Source organism: Dendrobates tinctorius, unplaced genomic scaffold (genome assembly GCF_039654945.1).
Source record: "Dendrobates tinctorius isolate UK_male_01 unplaced genomic scaffold, ASM3965494v1 ptg000147l, whole genome shotgun sequence".
In the NCBI taxonomy this organism is placed as follows: Eukaryota; Metazoa; Chordata; class Amphibia; order Anura; family Dendrobatidae; genus Dendrobates; species Dendrobates tinctorius.
In genome coordinates, this window is record NW_027361814.1 from 9,342,412 (window position 1) to 9,361,989 (window position 19,578).

A 19,578-nucleotide genomic window follows, 5' to 3' on the forward strand; every position below is an offset into this window, starting at 1 on the left:
TTGATAGAAAATAACTTACTGGTCACTGGGAGGCCGACTGCTTGCCTGAAAGCAATCCCAAAATTGGGTCTCAGAAACACAAAAACTAGGCACTGTAGGGCCTCTCTTTGAATGGAGTGGAGGAGCACCTGCCCAAACGCCATTGGATTAATTGACCATTGAACTGCCGGAGAAACCAAAGTGCAGACCACCACAACATTTAATATGGGGACCAGCAGAGTGCGGTCGGGGGTTCCAGAGCCTCAATCTTGGAATTAGTGGGGACCATAAGGGTCAGATCTTCAGCAATCAGTATTTTTCCCAGAAAATTATTGCAATTACACATGTTTTGTTCTACACATGTTTATTCCCTTTGTGTGTATTGGAATCACACAAAAAAAAAACTGAGAAAAAAGGAAAATTGGACATCAGCGGTATAAAGAGTGACCAAGGACCATGGACCAGATAACAAACCCCGACCCCGACGCGCGTTTAGCGGGTATTGCACACTGCGTTCTCAAGTTCCCCTTGAGAAAGCGGTGTGCAATACCAGTGAAACATGCGTCGGGGTTTGTTATCGGGTCCATGGTCCTTGGTCACTCTTTATACTGTTGGTAAGCTATGCCCTCCAGGAGCATTTATTATTGAGTTACCAACTGTTAGACGTTTCTTTGACTTTTGGTGGTCAATCTGTCTGGGCTCACCATGCGGTTAATGGCTGACCATATGTAGCTATCTTTGATATACTTAGTGACACTTTACTCCTTCAGCCTCCTGTTTTGGGTGACTTTGGTCCTTTTGTATTGTCTTGGTGTTGTGTTATAAAATTGCGCTTTACTCTTTTACATGATATTTAACAAAGTTTATATCTGATTTTACTCTATATCACCCATTACTCCTATTTCCTCCTTTTGTCCTCAGCAAAATATTGATGTAGTGGATGAGGAGCAGAAATGCCACGATTTCCCACAACTTACAGGCAACTAATCGTCCTTATAAAGCCTAGGAATTAAAGTGAACATCCATCCCATTTTTCTACAACAATCATTTTTAGCCTAATGTTTTTAAGGACAAAACAATCTCAAATCTATCTCCAATTTTTTTTTTGGTTGCTGTCTTTGCCTTACAGTTTAAAATTCCATGCTGCCACTGCCATCATTGATTGGGCGGCGCATGCACAGTGGGAGCTGGCTTCCTGTGCGCAGGAGTTCAATTAAATGGCTCTGGAGGCGGTGCATGCGCAAATTGAGATGTCTCAGTTCAGAGCCGAAATCTTGGTCTGCGCATGCGCTATTTCATTGACGTCCTGCACACAGGATGCCGGCTCCCACTTTGCATGTGCTTGCCCACACAATGATGGTGGCGGTGAGGAATTTTAAAAAGGCAGGTCATTGAATAATCGGCGATCTCTACAAGAGGAAGCTGATGGGGGCGGGGAACAAGAAGACTCCGCCCCAATGTTCCACCCCAAAGCACACAAGATATCATTTTATGAAAATTTCATAAGGTGAGCATTAAACAACGACTGAGCGGATCCCTTCATATCAGTTATCATATCAATCAGCATCACAGCACCATTATGGCCATGTCTTTAGTTTATAGGGTTCAATTCTGCTGACAAATTATCTTTAATTATAGTAACATATCGTAGCCGGATTACTAGGTTATCCTTCACCAAATTCAATACCCTTATAATTCCTTTTGGATAAATATTTAGGCTTACTGTGCGCTGCTGAGACCAGGATAAAGTCACCACATGGAAATCTTTTTAACTCTTTATTCCCAACGCGTTTCAAAGTGAAAAGCCACTTCTTCTTCAGGGAATGACATATAGTGGACAGATACAGCCTTCTCTGGTTATATACATTCATTATTTGAATTTAGGCGCCAAAAAATCCAAAAGGAATTATATTGGCGGTCACGGTTGTGAACCTCGGGCGTGCAGCAGGCTGACATTGATTTACATGCTTTTATTCGTTCTGGGAAAGGTGAGTAGATTCCATTTGAATTTATTCTATCTTCCACTCGGATAAGACCCTATTGCGCTCTTTCCTTTTCAGTTTTATCCAATACCCTTATAATGGCAGAGGCGATCGCAACCAAGAACACAAATTGTCATAAATCTGTTGTCAAAACAGTAATCAAGTAAATAAAATAAATTAAAAATGACATAGAATCTTGGCATCGGAACTTATAAACTTTGTGGAGAAGTAATAGAAAATATAATCAAGGTCCAAAAGGGGCAATAACTAATTATAATAAACCAGTTCTTCGTCTCAGGGCTTTACAGCTTTCATAGAGTGTGGTTGGAAAATCTGGATAATGATCTCAGGTCGGGACACTTTACAATGCAGTCAAGGCGGTAAAGTCATCCTTAGGACATAGCAATAGCGTTCACACTTTCAAGAAAAAAAATGCCTTTACCTTGCCGAAGCTTCCTTTCCCAATTGCCCGGAGAATCTGAAAATGATCCAAGTTCACTAGAAGGAGAATAAAATCTGAATTAATTGACTGTAATCATAATGTCATAATGTTAATGCCACAGCCCTAAACTACAGGCGTATTATCTTCATGGCCATCCTAATATAGTATGCACAGGCCCATTTAGGTGTCCTAATTTTATTTTTATTTTTTTGATGCTTTCTGCAAGAGTTGGCACTAAAGTAAAATGCAAAAAAAAGCAAAAATAATGGGAATAGGGGGGAACATTTCTCCTTGTGGAGAGTGACATGCCAGTATAGGGAGGCTTATATGCCATACAATGCTCCTTCTTGGGAATAGTGCGATATTTTATATAGTGTGCATGTATTGAAATAAATGGAAAGATAGATAGATAGATAATAGATAGATAATATATAGATAGATAATAGATAGATGATAGGTAATAGATATAGATAGATAGATATAGATAGATAGATAGATAGATAGATAGATAGATAGATAGATAGATAGATAGATAGATAGATAGATAGATAGTACATAGTATAATAAGGCAAAGGAAAGATTGTTTCAGATTCTCAGTAGACATGGACCCGCTCCATTTTTCTGCATTGATGAATTCTATGTATTCACTTATTTTATTCTGGAATGACCAGAAAGGAAAGCAACTGAACATTATTTGAATTATTCCTCCAGCAGGTGCGGTGTATTGTCAGCCATTATCCGGCCTCTTCTAACAATATCCACAGAAGAAGCTTTTGTTCAGAATTCAGAGGCCCAAGGATCACAGATTTCAACTCTCCCTCCAGGGATCCTTTTACCAGCTCCATTCCTCTACAAGTGCAGAATTTCTGCCAAGTTCAGACAATACGAGAAAAATAGAACCGTCCGTGAAACCATTAACCCCTTAATGGTGTATTAACAAAAATCCTATCTGTAAAGTAATGAGCATAGCTAGGGCTTTGCTTTATATGGTATGGTTATTTTGTGTATTAGGTCTCATACATACAGCAGAGGCTATAGAGAGGCACGCAGAGCTTAATTTGACTCTTATTTGGGGAGAATCGCTCTGTAGTGTGGCACCTGATACAGGATGAAAACTAGACACTGTATGAAAGTAAAGACATAAATACAACAGAGTTTTGCTCAGCAGAACTGGGAGATTATAGGCCAGCTCACGCGGACACTCATTACTAGAGTTGAGCGAAACGGGTCGAAAAAGGCAAAGTCGCTCATCTCTACTCATTACCACATCATAGGACATTACTACTTTAGCTTTACTATATGTCCCACGACAATCCCAGCTCTGCTTTACGCCAAATGTGAAGAGAAAATGAATGGCACTAAGGCAATAAATCCAAACGCCTATGGATAGGGATTACATACGGCTGATAACTAGCGGTTTTTAAGCTATGGGTATATGGTGCTCAGCATCAGGAAAATACATCTTGTGAACATCAAAAAAGAAGGAATAGAGATTCAGCACTCACCCGTTAGCTGTTAAACAAAGTCCTTTATTCAACTTTCATCGGTTTCAAATAAGGTTCATGGGACAGGCAGGTAAAAGAGGCATACGGGGAGTAACCAGACGATGGCCGTTTCACGTACTCAATGCTTCTACGGGTCCAAGAGGAATCGAGTACGCGAAACGGCCGTCGTCCGTTCTTTCCCCGCATGCCTCTTTTACCTGCTTGTCCCATGAACCTTATCTGAAACCAATGAAGGTAAAGCTAAAGTAGTAATGTCCTATGAAGGTTGAATAAAGGACTTTGTTTTACAGCTAACGGGTGAGTGCTGCACCTCTGCTTTACCATTGGGCTCTGCTGCATATACACCAATGTGAGTTTCCTGGCAAACTCAACTCTGCTGTTCTCCTGGGCTCTGCTTCTTTTTCTGTTCCAAAGTGCATGTTTACATATTTGGTTCTGCTGTCCCAAGGTGCCTGTCTGCATACTCGGTTCTGCTGTTCCTCACTCCAAGGTGCCATCCCAATAATCAAGTTCTGTTCTTCCATGTTACTCTAGCTGCCATACAGTATATTCAGCTTGCTTTTTCTACGCTGTATCAACACCTCCAGTCCATGCTGCTCATCCAGCTTAGAGTTTCCACCTGAACAGGTGAGCCATGAAACAAAGAAGCCTCAAAAAGCCATTTATTTCCCAGACCCTTTTATGTGACTTATAAGTAGTCATAGTTGAAGTTTCATAGAAGGGACGTCCTCTCCATTATATAAGGTAAATGACTGAGTCCAAGGTTAAACATGAGAGCCCTCATTAAAAAAAGAGCCATTAATTAATTACATATTAAATCTGGATCTGAAATAATGAAGCTGATTAAAAGGTAATAAAATGACTTGAAGAAATTGGCCTAATGCCAAAGGCAGTTCTTACTCATATATTTAAGGTACTTCACAAATTTGAACCCAGTCGGCAAATTTCCTGACATAAAATCCCAGCTAAAATCCTTATTCTTTATAAACAACGATACAGTGAACAGATCAATCACTCATATCGTTTCTAAGGTTGCATTCACACATTGCTGCCTCAGTGCTTTTTTTTTTGTTTTACACGATCGCAAAGTGTTTGTTGCAACTTTTGAAAGTGTGCTGCACAAAAACACAACGATGAATGCAGCCTAAAGTCAACGTTTAATAACAAAAAAAAAGGATTTTAATGTTAAGTGCTGGTGAGCGCCATACTGTCTATGTTGGATTTACATGGACTTTCATCAGCTGAGCACCACGCAAGTCCTAATAGAGTAAGTAGAGCGTCTGATTCCTCCTGCTCTTTCAGCTGTTTGTAAAACCCGAACCCATATTCCGGCCTCATAAAAACATCTCTCAGCACTAAGTGTGCTGGAGGCTGCTTCTTCAGGTCCTACATCACCGAGACTTGGCATCTCAGGGACACAAACCTCCGATCCATGACCTGTCCAGCTGCCACCTTACAATATATATACACACAGTGGCATGTATAAGTTTGGGCACCCCCTGGCCAAAAGTACTGTTATAGTGAACAGTTAAGCAAGTTGACAATGAAATAATCTCTAAAAGGCCTAAAGGTAAAGATGACACATATCCTTTGTATTTTAGGTAAAAAAAAAATATATATATATTCATATTTTATGTTTTAAAAATTACAAAAAGGAGAATGGGCTAATGGAAAATTTTTGGCAAAAGTGTTAATGTGGGTATAACATAATAGCCTAAACACCTAAACACATGATACATTAAGATATACAGTATATATATATATATATATATATTAATAAATATTTATATATATTTATTAAAGAAATCATATAAATAAACAAATAAATTTATAATGTATAAAGATAAATAAAAATAAAATAATGTTGGACAATACAGTACATAGAGAGAAATAATAAGTAAACAGTGTTGAAAAAATGTGAGATATTAAACAAAAAGCATAAAGAAAAATGATAATATATAATAAATTGAATGCATGATATGGACTAATGTATTAATGAAAACAAAACAAAACATTTTATTTAAAATACATATAAGGCACAAACTTAATTACACAATTGTTTATTTTCTGATCATAGTTTCCCTTTAAGGCAAATCTGGATGTCACAATGGTACAAAACATCAGCTGCTCATGAGTCATATTTAGAATTATGCCTGTGGCACCACGTAATGCGATTTAAGCTACTTGTGGCCACAGACAATTGCCTTAGGCGATATTCACTTTATGTTTGATAGATCTAATTTATCATATTTTTTTTGTCATCAAAACTAGTTGTGTTTCCCTTTTCCATCACTGCAAGGTGGGAACAATCAATATCCAGATGGACGTTTTTCCACCAAAAAAGGGGGCCGCGGGCACTGTAGGTGTCTCTCATTTCACAGATCCAAAACTTCCATTATTTTTGGTTTTCTGCTGAGATACGAGTGCAGATGTGAATTGAATATTTCTCTGTCCTTGAGGCGGTGTCACAGCGATGATGTATTTGAAAGCTTTATGCCATTAGAAATCAGTTTAAAGTATCATGTGAATGAACCATCACAAATAATGCAGATGACCCCGTAGTGAAAATGGATCCCACTTCTGGTAGGTTGTATAAACCATAACAACTTCTCAACAATGCTGTACATCAACCTTAAAAGTATTGCTAATGGAGTCAGTGGAGGGGGACTTAGCGTGGCCGTTCCATCAACCTCATTAGGTTTGAGTATCAGCACAACTCCCTGCAGTCTAATGGTAAGAAGGGACAGGGGACTCACAACACGATTCTAGCGATCTGTGGTGAGAAATGCAATTTGTGGGAAAACCTTTTTTAAGATGAGCCTGTGAAAACGCCAATGTGGTGGAGTAATTTTTCTCTTATTTTTAAAAGTTCTCCAAATTACCACTGTATGTTACCATAATCCTACATGCTAATATCTGTACAATAACATTTAGTAGGAATTAATAGTTGGAAACCTGAGGAAGTGGTGATGGCCAACTCACTGAATGAATTTAAGAAAGGAATGGATGCTTTTATTGTAAGTAACAGTATAGAAGGTTACGAATAACAGAATATTATAGGTAGATGGTTGACCCAGCTTAGGAGAAGGAATTTTTTTCCCTATGGAGAAAACTGGCTTCTACTCTGTGGGTTTTTTGCCTTCCCCAGGATCAACAATGCAGAACAGCTGCACTAAAAATAGGCTGAACTAGATGGACATAAGGTCTTCCTTCAGCCTTAAAAACCATGTTACTATGTTACTATGTTACATTATTAATGTCAAGGTTCAACTCCTCAGGGTGTCTGGGATGCAGTTACTGACAACGCAGCCATCCAATCTGGTACAGGGGCGTGCTGAAGCTGTCAGTACTTTGATTGACAGCTCAACCATCCAATCGGGTAGAGGGGCGTGCTGAGCTGTCAGTGTGTTGATTGACAGCTCGACTATCCAATCTAAGACTGGGAGGCGTCGGCTCTCTCCAGGTGTTCATTATTCCAGGTGATTGCCATGCTATTTAACTGAGCTGCTTCTCTCAGACCTCTGCCAGACATACATTCATCTAGTAGGTTTGTGCTCCCTGTTCCTTGAGTACTGTATGCTTGATCTTTTGTTGCCTGACCTTGGACTTCATTCTGACCATCCATCTCTTTAACCCCTTCTGCTCAGATCTGTTATCCTCCTGGTATTCTGATCTCAGAACATTACCTGACTATGCTTTTGTCTCTTCCTTCTGTTTATGATGCACTCTCTAACCTTCGACTCCATGACTATTCTGATTCATGGCTTGGCCATGAAAAGTAACTAGCATCAGAATTAAACCTCAGGAACCATGAGAGGGGGGTCTAGAATAATGCTTAGGGTCTATGCAGTTAAATTTATGTAACATCAAGGGCACCATAATGGGAACAAGATATGCCCCTTCACTGCCTAGAAAACTGTGCCTTTATAACTACCATGCAGCCACGGGTACATAGAGGGTGGCAGTCCACAGGTGATTTTGAGACGCTAAATTGCATCAGAGCATTGTGCAGCCCTGCACTATGTTATACCTACTGGAGCTCTGAAAAGTGGTGTGTGACACAGGGATGCATTCTTGTGCATCCTTTGAATCCTTGTATCATACAGATTCCCTGTAGATCCTGCTCAAGGAATAGGGGCATAAAGAAAAATAAACAGTAAACAGTACACTATTACCAGTTCTTGCATACAATTGCTGCACTAAATGTAGGATTCCATAATAATTATCTAATAAAGATATCTATATTTAAAGTAGATGATGGCCCAATTCTAATGCATCGGGTATTCTAGAATATGTATGTAATTTATTTATGAAGATTCCGCGCCAATATCGCTGATTGCGGCAAATCCGTGCGGCAGGAGATGACCCACGGCAACCGTCGGGAGATCAGCGTCTAGAGCCGCAGATCTCCCGACGGTAGCGGTGGCGTGCGTCGTTCAAATTCCACACCAATTCGCGGCCGGACTGCGCCTGTCGCATATTGGTCGCGGCCGGCCAGGAGCGACCAATCAGTGACGCGGGATTTCCGTTACAGAGAGACAGACAGACAGAATTAGACGATTATATAGTAGATGTAGTATGATATGTGAAGCTAGTACGCAGTATTTTAAATAATCTGTATATCATAAATGGAGTTATAATTATACAGATCAAAGGCTGGGGGTCTTGTATCTCTGCCTGCACTCCTGCTGTGGACAGGTAAATGAAGCAGGTAATCTGATGGACAGCAGACCTAAAGTATGTACACAGAGTAATTAACAAGGTGCAGACCATTGTTGGAAGGGCAAACTTTGACTGTACATCATAATTACCAAAGCGGTTCTAATCAATGCAAGGGAAGTTACCAGCCCTGAAGGCAGCTGGCATGGCTCCATATCATGAGGCCTCACATGACAATGGAAGTACAATATTTTTGAGTAAATCCAAGTTTGACACAATCATTGGATATATCTATGGTCCTCAGATACGCATGGCCGATCTTTAAAATCATTATGACAATTAAAGGGTTTGGCTCAAATTAAGATAGTTATGAGCTAGAAGATCACTAAAGGTCAGACCAACTAGACAACCTCTTTAGCAGGCACAGCTAGAGATACAATTACTAAAATATGGTACTGTTAAAGTGATTTTTTTTTATAATGTAGTGAATTATTACTTTAACAGTTTTATCCAGATAGAGGTTACTTTGTGGCATTATTTGTATTATGTGAAAAAAAGAATAAATACAATAATTTATTCAAGATCATTTTTTTAATGCAGTAAAATAATAATTGTATTTCTTTCCTCGATTCCTGTGCCTCAGTTAAGGTCACCGATACTAGGGCATTGCTTTGCTTATGGTTGCCAGGTGGTTATTTACTGGGTTTATTTGAATGTATTGTAATTTTTTTTTTACATTCTGTACATTTGTTTTTTTACTTTATATTTTTGATGATGTATCCCTGAATGACCAGGAAAGACCTTTGACATTGTTTTTTCTCTTTTTTGTGTATGTTTATTACTTAACTATGATCTAAGAGGTAATATTTCTCCTTCTAGAGAGTGACCTCCTGACATGCCAGGGTAAGGAGACTTATAGGCCATGCAATGCTCTTTTGGGAATACATATGCAAAAGTGTCTCTTTAGAGAGGAAGAGGAATTGAACTCTAGTGCCACCTATTCGAAGTGGCAATCCTTAAAGTCAATGCTGACCCTTTAACGAGCCTTACCACAAAATCTCATTTTGAAGACTTGTTTTGGGTTGTTGCCCCTCATCAGGGCAAAGCAGGAGGTCTGATTTGGCTGAATGAAAGGCCTCTGACTGAGATCTAAGGGGTAATGTTTCCCCTTGTGGAGAGTAACATGCCTGACATGCCAGTGTAAGGAGAATTTGTCACATGGACCCGTCCTGTGTGACGCGACTAGCAGGCCGGTAACTAGAACAACAGGACGTGGCACGTGATACTGTCCTGTGTGACACGGCTCGCAGGCCGGTAACTAAAACAACAAGACAAAGGGAAGGGAAACAGTTACAACGGTGAGCCCTGTGATAGGGAAAGGGGACGTGGAGACCTCCTGCACTCCCCTGAGTCAGTGTCCCTAACGCTCCTAACGTTCCCTATGCAGGTTCCGCACCAGGAATCTGTCGCCCTAGCACACCCTACACCTATCTCTTGCTAGGGAGCTGGGTGGTGCAGGCACTTGCCCCACCGCTGTACTAATACACACTAAGGAAAAACACAAACAGGGAAACACCACTTAGCTTTACTCTGTTGCACTTGCTCCTGGCAACAGAGTCCACCATCAGCATGCAGCTCTCCTCCTGAGTCGCTGCCACCAAGCTCTGTCAGAGCTAGAAGGAAATCCCCTATGACTCCTTTCACACCAGGCTAAGACAGTGCTGCAAGGAACGTTCTCCAGCTCCTTCCTCCACCAAGGATGGTTGAAATGAATACTATCACCAACGCTGATTGCAACACCTGTGACTCTTTTATAGCAGAGCCAGCAATTAACCTGCATAATAATCATGTGCACTTAACTAAAGAAACTAGAGTGCAATGACGCTCATGACCACCGGGGCAAACTTAGAACAAAACACCACAGTGCAATAATTCTAATGGCCACCGGGGCAAAAACCAACCTTAAGCACAGCTTAGAAAAAAAAAAGGTTACGTGTGCTTTTACATGCATGTCCTGATCCAGCATGGATCATGACAGAATTATAGCATGTTTAATTTCCCAGAGGAGCATTGCACGGCCTATAAGTCTCCTTATACTGGCACATCAGACATGTCACTCTCTACAAGGAGAAACATTACCCCTTATGGTGCTTTCACATTGTGATCTGTGTCCCTGTTGGGGCATACGTCCGAAATTCCCCTGAAAAAGGGGTACAGACGTGTGCGTCGACAGGTCTATGGAATGTAATGGTGAAGGCAGAGCGAACATGCGCTCTGCTGTACAACTTTTTCAGGAGTGAACACCTACAGGAGGTGGACACTCAGACGCAGTGTGCTACAATCCAGAAAAAGGTGCACGGCAGAGCGCTCGTTTACTCTGTCTTCACCATTACATTCTATGGCCCCGTCGACGAATGCAACCGAACATCGCGTGTAGAGTGATCGGAATGGCAGAAATGGTAAAATACCCTTCCTGCCTTCTTCTGTAGGTGTTTGGCTGTCTCAGAAAGCCAGGAACTCAAATCACGACTGCACAATCTCACGTGATCACACGTTTTCTGAAGCTCCGTAAAAGATACGTCTATCAGTGGTCACTAAATGGTTAATTTATTAAAACAGTCATTTAGAATCCAAAATTAACCGAGCAATATGTCTTTAAAATACTAGACAAGCCCATTGATAGACACTGTAAAACTGTAGACAAAATATAGATCTAGACGTAATAAAATAATACAATTCCTAGTAGCCGAAAATCTTGTCTACAAATTACGACGTAATTTATTTGCAGTCTCTCCGGCTGCTAGGCTTAGGCCAGTCATATTACACGAGTGCCTAGATTCTTTCCAACACTCTAATTTCATAAAGTTTATTTTATTTGCAAAGGAAATTACTTTGTGGGCTGCAATCAAAGCATTTTATGTAGGACTGTGTTTAATTGAGTAAATCAAAGTCATCTTATGCATTACAGTCGTGCTATATGACTCATGTAAAACGAGCCATTGTGTTCTCGATGACATTGCATAAGCAGAAAGATCTGAAGGAAGACAAACAGCCTTGGATGTTATGCCAGAACGAATAAGGAGAAGGGGGGGGTAGAGATGGAAGCTGCGGAAGAGTATCACTAGCTTACAGGAATGTATTCAAAGAAAAAGACAGGAGGTTGTTGCTCCATCGCTTGGTATTGGGTTCGGCGCCAGTAGGCGCAGTGACTCACCCTGCAGATGTTTCATTTTGCTCCCTCAGGGGTCTTTTTACTGAAATACTCCAGATACATTCTGTAGGGATCCTCGGCTCCTGATTAAGTACAGAAGCGAAGAGCTTGTTAGACACCAGGTCCTCCTTATTCTAGATGACTTAACCCTTCAACTGAATTATCCTTCTGGGATGTACAGAGCAATGTCTGTATTAAAATCACACAGGGGCGTAACAATTGCAGTGACAGAGGGTGTGACCGTGACCAGGCCCTTCTCGCCAACTTCAGCTGAATGCGCATCGACAAAAGATGAGAGCTGAACTGTAATCCGGCGCAGAGACCTGTCTGGTTCCTGCACCATACTACACGCCGTCGGCCAATCAGAAGCCGACAGCTGATGTCTGTGTGCCAGGCATTGGCAAGGCATGGCAGTGACGTCATGCGACACTGATGCCAGCTGCCGGCCTCTGCACCGGGTACAGAAGATGACACCGCACGTTTGGGAACTGGGAAGAGAAGAATCTTTTTATGCAGAAGCACAAAAGGGACATTTATACCAGGATGGGGGACCTATATACTAGAATGGGGCCAAGGATGGGGGACATATTTATTAGGAAGGGTTCCAAAATTGGAGACATGTATACTAGGATGGGGGATATATAAACCTGTTAGGGACCCAGGATGAGAGACATATATATCAGAATATGGACATATGTACCAGGAAGAGGCCCAGGATGGGAGACATATATCAGAATGTGGACATATATATCTGGAAGTGGCCCAGGATGTGGGACATATCCCTGGATAGGGGCTATGATGGGGGATATAAATACCAGGATGGGGGAAATATATACCTGGAAGGGAACCAGGATGTGGGACATATAAACATGGAAGGGGCCCATTGGTGAGAGATGTACCAGGAAGGGGCCCAGGATGGGTCACATATATGCCAAGATGGAAGACATATATACCTGGAAGGAGCCCAGGATGATAACATGCAGTGCCCCCTACAGTATACTGTACCTTAGTGCCCCCCCCCCCCGCAATCCTTTCCAAAATTATAATACCACCTTTGTGTGATCCCTGCAATCAAAATAAAGCTCCAAGCAACGAGTCCTCCTCTTCCCTGTACACAGAGGAGGCCAGCATATGCATTGCGGAAGCAAAATGTTGGGCTGCTACTTCTTGTAAGCTTCTGGCTCCTCGCTCTAACACAGAATCCAACTCTATCGGTGTCATGCAATTTATGATCTGTTGATGGATGTACGGTGTTGAGATTGAATTTTCCTAATGAAATTTATTAGGATCAATGCACAATGGGAACATAACATTCACAAGGTCTGGGGTGGGGAGAGGGCAAAATTAAATGCCCTAGGAATTTCTAACTCATCCTGGTTATTTGTCACCTTTCTGTACTTCACATTTTTAACAGAGACTTTAATGTCTTCCAGCAGTTTAAAGTCCTATAGGCTTTAAAAGGAGTGGCACAGCGAAACCACCGCTCGATTCAAAAGAGAGAGCACACAATTCTCATGAGTGTTGGGATCTCGGTGATTCTTCGGATTGGTAAGTGTTGATTGTTAGACAATCCTTTTATATGCTCCAATGCATAAAAAATAAAACATGAAACAACTTTGCAAATTGTATTTATTAAAAGGAATCTGGCAGCAGGTTTTCGCTATGTAATCTGAAAGCAACATGATGTAGGCTCAGAGAGCCTGATTCCAGTAACGTAAAAAAGAGGGGTACACAGCAGCACTCTGTAGAGACCAATATATATGCAAACACAAGATCTAACATTATTGCTGAATAAACTGTACTAAAAAATAAAAAAAATAAAAAAAGTACTTACAAAAATGAAGGTGAAGGGCCAATTCATGTGTGTCCATCAACCATGACAAGGTGACACGTCTCTGATGGGTCCTATCATCCTAAACATGCCTCTCTTTGACTATAAGCCTACAGTGTGAATGGGCAAACATCCTTCCCTTGAGTTACAAACCAGTTTGTAACCCATAAGAGTGGTGTCACCTTGTCATGGTTGATGGGCGCACGTGAATTGGTCAATTTATTAGCTAAGAATCTACATTTTTATACGTACTGTTTTTTTTAAAAAAAACCTATTTTTTAGTACAGTTTATTCAGCAATAATGTTAGATCTTGTGCTTCCATATATATCGGTCTCTACAGAGTGCTGCTGTGTACCCCTCTTTTTTACACGTTATGCAGTCATTGCAGTGTGCACCTGTTCACACTAGATGGAGGTGTTGGTCAGGTTTTTGGTTCTATGCTGTGACTGCCTCCTTTCTGACTCTGCACTTGTACCATCAGCCTAAGGGTGTTTTTAATTAGTACTGGCTCCTATCAGCCCATTTAAATTTGTAGGTTTGTAACCCAAGAGAGGGATGTTTTCCAGTGATGTGTCACTTACTGGGCTTCTTGCTGTAATTTTGATAGAATCTGTGCAGCTGTAGCAGTGGCAAGAATAATCAGCTGTGTATAACCCCACCCACATCTCTGATTGGTAGCTTCCTATGTAGATTGTGCATTGCTGCCAATCAGTGATGGGGGCAGGGTTACACAGATTAACTGGACTAGCTTGCACATGAGACCTAGTCCTGCAGTCACGCGCGGCTGGACACAGCGCCCCCAGCAGGGCGGATTTAGATTACTCGCGTGACCCTGGATACACCGCCTCCAGTGGGGCGAATTTAAATAATAAGACGTGCAGCTGGATACGCCGCCTCCAACAGGCGAATTTAGGTAATACATGTAACACGTAAATCTGGAAACCCCGCCTCCAGTAAGGCGAATTTAAACAATAAGGGAAACCTGGGCAACAATAACAATGGTGGCCCTGCGATAGTGAAACGGGGACGTGGAGACCTCCTGCACTCCCCTGAGTCAGTGTCTCTACACTCCTAACGTTCCCTAGGCCGGTTCTGCACCGGGCGCCGATCTGGATACCTGATATCCAAAGCTCGCCCTGCACCTAAACCCTCACTAGGGAATGGGTCGGTGCGGAAACTAATCCCACCACTGGACTAAACACATATAAGGAAAAATGACAATACAGGGGAACACCGCTTAGCTTTGCTCTGTTGCTTATGCTCCTAGCAACAGAGCCCACCGCCTGCGTGCATCTTTTCCTCCAACCGGGTCCAACACCATAGTGCAGCCTTGGAGCAACCAGAGTCCACCACCTCCATGCAGCTGTCCAGAAACGGAGTCCCACAAATGAGTCCAGCTTTTCTGCCAAAAAGTCCAGCATGCTTGAGTCCAGCTCTCAGCAACCAAGTCCAGCACCGTGAGTGCAGTTCTACACCGCAACTGCCACTCCACCAAGCCATGCAGGCACTCCTTGCTGACCCCATCACTGCGACTCCAGCACGCCGTGCCAGCACTCCTTGCAGACACAATCGCTGACTCCATCAATCCACTCTAGGACTCTCTCTGAGCTGCCCATGACTCTCTTCTAGCTCCATACTTCACCCAGGCTTGCTTGCAAATGAAGACCTATCACCAACCGTGATTGACACACCTGATACTCTTTTATAGAGCTATCACACCTGTTACCTAATCTCGTGCACAAACTAAAGTAACCAAAGTGCAATGACCCTAATGGCCACCGGGGGGAAAACTACAACTGAAATCACCACAGTGCAATGACCCTAATGGCCACCGGGGGCAAAACCACATTTTGGCACACAGCCAAAGGGAAAAAAGTTGCTTTGTGCATTTAAAACTGTCAGATCCAACCTGGATCATGACAGATAATATCCTGCTGATAAAACCATAATCGTATTGAACTACAACATAGCCCAGTAAGTGATATATCTCTGAAATCAGTTTCTCTTGCACGATATTAAGCTCCTCTCAGATTAAATAGAAAAAAACTGCTGACAGATTCCCTTTAAGTCTCTTATCATTTTGTGTCTACAGCTCTTACCAGGACCAATGTGTTTCCATGGTAATAAACTATATGCCAAGACTGTATGGTTTGCACCTTCTGTTACACTCCATCCTATGTCTCCCTCACTTCTTGCTGGGTAGCAAGAAATAGTGCATTATCTGACGCCGGTAATGTTTGTCATCCAAGCGTTCTGGTTATTTTTTTTCTCATGACAACACAAGGACACTTTTTATTCTATTGGGTTAGGTTTTTTTTAACAATTAATACTCAAAAAAAGCATGTTCTACTATGGTCCATTTTGGAGACAGAACTTAGCCATTCCCATAAATGGGACCGTACATAGAGACATCTTTAACTAGTAGAAGGGAGAAACTTGGGAACCTCCATCTGTTTTTTTTTGTTTGTTTTTTGCATATCTGAAAAACAGATGACACATAAATAAAAAAAAAGGAACACTGGTCAAAAACAGATAAAAATGGCCCAATAATAAAAAAAGGAAAATGGACAAAGATCCTAAGAATGGATCGATGGCTCCAGCTCCACTGAAATATATTATCTCTTTACACAACATTTCTAGCATTTTCTGCTGGCACAAGCACTTCAGCCTCTGATGCATGAAACAGTTACACAACCTACGCACTATTTATATCCATTAATTCAGCCTTTTGTCTTCACATTCTAATGATACTAAATCAGGCTTATTACTGGAGAAATGTTTCATTTTTCCTGTTTTGATGTCTTAAGCCTGTAAATGAGAAACTGCACTTAAAGAATAACCGTTGTTTTTATTTTTATTTCAGCAATTAATAGTACTCATGAAAATAAGCAAGTTTGTAATATATTTTATCTGAGAAATCTGCTTCTTTCTCCTCCTAGACTAATCGTTCATTCTCAATGCATGGGTAATATCTGTAATCAGAGAAGACAGATGTTCACATTACTGAGATAGGAGATGACAATTGGTGCTTTTAAAATTTCGTGGAGAGGGGAGGAGCTAGAGGATGTTCTCCATAGAAGTTTCTGAGCACTAACTGTCGTCTCCTATCTCAGTAATGGGAAAGTCTCTGTTCACTGAAGACACATTTTACCTGTGTATTGAGAATTTTGAGAACTTCAGGAGGAGAAAGAAGCCTATTTTTCTAATAAGATATATTAGAAAGATGCTTATTTTCACATGTATTACTGATCTGTGAAAAAAATCAATAAAATGATGGTTACTCTTTAAATGTATAGGAAACTTCAAATTCGCGTAAAGAAATGTAATTGCTCCTGATAATATGTGCAACGATAACTGAGCGTTCCAGTTCCTCAAAAGGGTTGGAGGCTTAAATACATTTGTTACACTGGAAAATCAGCAAAAAAAAAATCAAGGTGCTACACAAATAAATGGAACATTTGTCCAATTTGGATTCTTCCTTTTTGAGCCAGAACAGCACATCTTCTGTTGGACCATGCAATAAATGGCTGGCAGAGAAATGGCCGTGTGCCATCTCACTTTCTCACAGGAATATCAGATCTGCATAGGGTTTCGGATACTTGGACCCATATAATTTATTGGAGTCCCAGAGATGGGACCTTTCCAAGGAATATTTTACTCCTGGGAAATCTCTTTATTGCCTAAAATAAAATAACTATTTTCATAGGCTTTGAAACTTTTAACTACAGTAGCTTCAGCCTATTGCTCCTTTAATATTTTATTTCTATGTAAAGAGGATGATATTGGAAGCCTGGTTTTCTCAAAGAACAAGAAAATGAATAAATGTGGAATCAATCTTGCTGAATGTTCACCCAAGTGAAGTAATAGCGGATGGCTGCAGGTCTGTTCTCCGGGGGGGCTTTCAATAATCAAAGTCTGGAAGTCTTTCACACATCAGTTTTTTGCCGTCAGGCAGGATCCGGCTATTTTTAGAAAAAACGGATCCGGCGTAAATTTTGGGCAACTGTAGAAACGGCTCAGTTTTTCTGCCGGATCCGTCTAGCAGGTTATATCTGTTTCCTGGGGGCTGGTCAATTGGATCTGAGCATGTGCAGACTTCAAAAAACAGATCCGGTGGCTTGATCCGTCTTTTTCTGGATCCGGCGCACTCCGGCGCCCATAGACTTTCATTGTGGCAAAAAGCTGGAAGCGTCGGATGCGGCGCTTCCGGCTTTTTCGCCGGAGACAAAAAACGTTACAGTAGCGTTTTTTTCCAGACGGCGGAAAGAGCCAAATAGCCGGATCCGGCAAAAAATGGACGAACCGCAATGCCATCCGGCGCGATCCAGCGCTAATACAAGTCTACGGGGAAAAACCGGATCCGGCATTGCATTTCGCCGGATCCGGTTTTACAAAAAAAAGCCGGATCTCGCCTGACTGCGCAAAACGGATGTGTGAAAGAGGCCTTAGTTGTACTAGACAGCTGAACTTAAAACCATCGCCCATCATTCTTCTGCAATGGTCAGGCAGTAGAAGTTAAAGAAAAGTAACAATAAAGGTACATGAAGTTCAAATGATTTCAAACAGTACATACTACAAAAATAATGTGAAGAACAACTATAGATGGAGCCAGGCATTCCTTCTCTCGGGGCAAAAGGTTCACTGCGCTGTCCTCCACTTACAGTGGGTACGGAAAGTATTCAGACCCCTTTAAATGTTTCACTCTTTGTTTCATTGCAGCCATTTGGTAAATTCAAAAAACTTCATTTTCTCATTAATGTACGCTCTGCAGCCCAACTTGACTGAAAAAAACACAAATGTAGAAATGTTTGCAAATTTATTAAAAGAAAAACTGAAATATCACATGGTCATAAGTATTCAGACCTTTTGCTCAGACACTCATATTTAAGTCACATGCTGTCAATTTCCTTGTGATCCTCCTTGAGATGGTTCTACTCGTTCATTGGAGTCCAGCTGTGTTTAAACTGTTATTATTAGCTGTTATTAATTAAACTGATAGGACTTGATTTGTTAATTATGCAAATTGTCTCTTCAGAGAGGAAGAGGACTACAACTCTAGTGCCACCTATTGGAAGTAGCAATCCTAAAATTCAATGTCGACCCTTTAACGATCCTTGTAACATGACTTAGGATAAAAGCGAAGCCAGAATCTCAATTTGCAGACACTGTGTTTCGGGGTACTGCCCCTCATCAGTGCAAAGTGTGAGATCTGGTTTGGCTGTGAGAGAGGTGTCTGACCGATATCCAAGAAGTATAATTTCTCCTTGCGGAGAATGACATGCTAAGCATGTTGAGATGAGGAGACTTAAAGCCGCAATGCTCCTCTGGGAAATATGCAAATTATACAAATTGTCTCTTCAGAACCTCTTCCAGAGTGCTCTGGACCTCAGACTTTGCCGAAGGTTCACCTTCCAACAAGACAATGACCCTAAACACACAGCTAAAATAATAAAGGAGTGGCTTCAGAACAACTCTGTGACCATTCTTGACTGGCCCAGCCAGAGCCCTGACCTAATCCCAATTGAGCATCTCTGGAGAGACCTGAAAATGGCTGCCCACCAACATTCACCATCCAACCTGATGGAACTGGAGAGGATATGCAAGGAAGAATGGCAGAGGATCCCCAAATCCAGGTGTGAAAAACTTGTAGCATCATTCCCAAGAAGACTCATGGCTGTACAAGTTCAAAAGGTGCTTCTTCTCAATACTGAGCAAAGGGTCTGAATATTTATGACCATGTGATATTTCAGTTTTTATTTTTTAATAAATTTGCAAAAATTTCTACATTTCTGTTTTTTTCAGCCAAGATGGGGTGCAGAGTGTACATTAATGAGAAAACAAAATTAATTTTTTTGAATTTACCAAATGGCTGCAATGACACAAAGAGTGAAAAATTGCAAGGGGTCTGAATACTTTCCGTCCCCACTGTATATCTAAATGCAGCTTCTCAGTGTCACTCCTCCCTGCT

The 19,578-nt window shown here is 41.3% G+C and overlaps 2 protein-coding genes across 7 annotated transcripts in view; one reads left to right on the forward strand and one right to left on the reverse strand.

Moving 5' to 3' along the window:
• Positions 1-19,578, reverse strand: part of STK32C (serine/threonine kinase 32C) — a 407,303-nt gene that overhangs the window by 225,090 nt on the left and 162,635 nt on the right. For 2 of the 3 annotated variants that reach the window (XM_073546387.1, XM_073546390.1), the window contains one exon: positions 2,404-2,459. The exons of the other annotated variant lie outside the window; for it this stretch is intronic. In XM_073546387.1, coding sequence (XP_073402488.1) covers positions 2,404-2,459 — 56 coding nt within the window. Of the gene's footprint in view, positions 1-2,403; positions 2,460-19,578 lie in introns of those variants that run through there. 3 annotated transcript variants of the gene reach the window in all.
• LRRC27 (leucine rich repeat containing 27) overlaps positions 1-19,578 on the forward strand; it is a 321,234-nt gene that overhangs the window by 4,282 nt on the left and 297,374 nt on the right. For 2 of the 4 annotated variants that reach the window (XM_073546393.1, XM_073546394.1), the window contains exon 1: positions 12,874-13,326. The exons of the other annotated variants lie outside the window; for them this stretch is intronic. The gene's annotated coding sequence lies outside the window, so the exon portion shown is untranslated. Of the gene's footprint in view, positions 1-12,873; positions 13,327-19,578 lie in introns of those variants that run through there. 4 annotated transcript variants of the gene reach the window in all.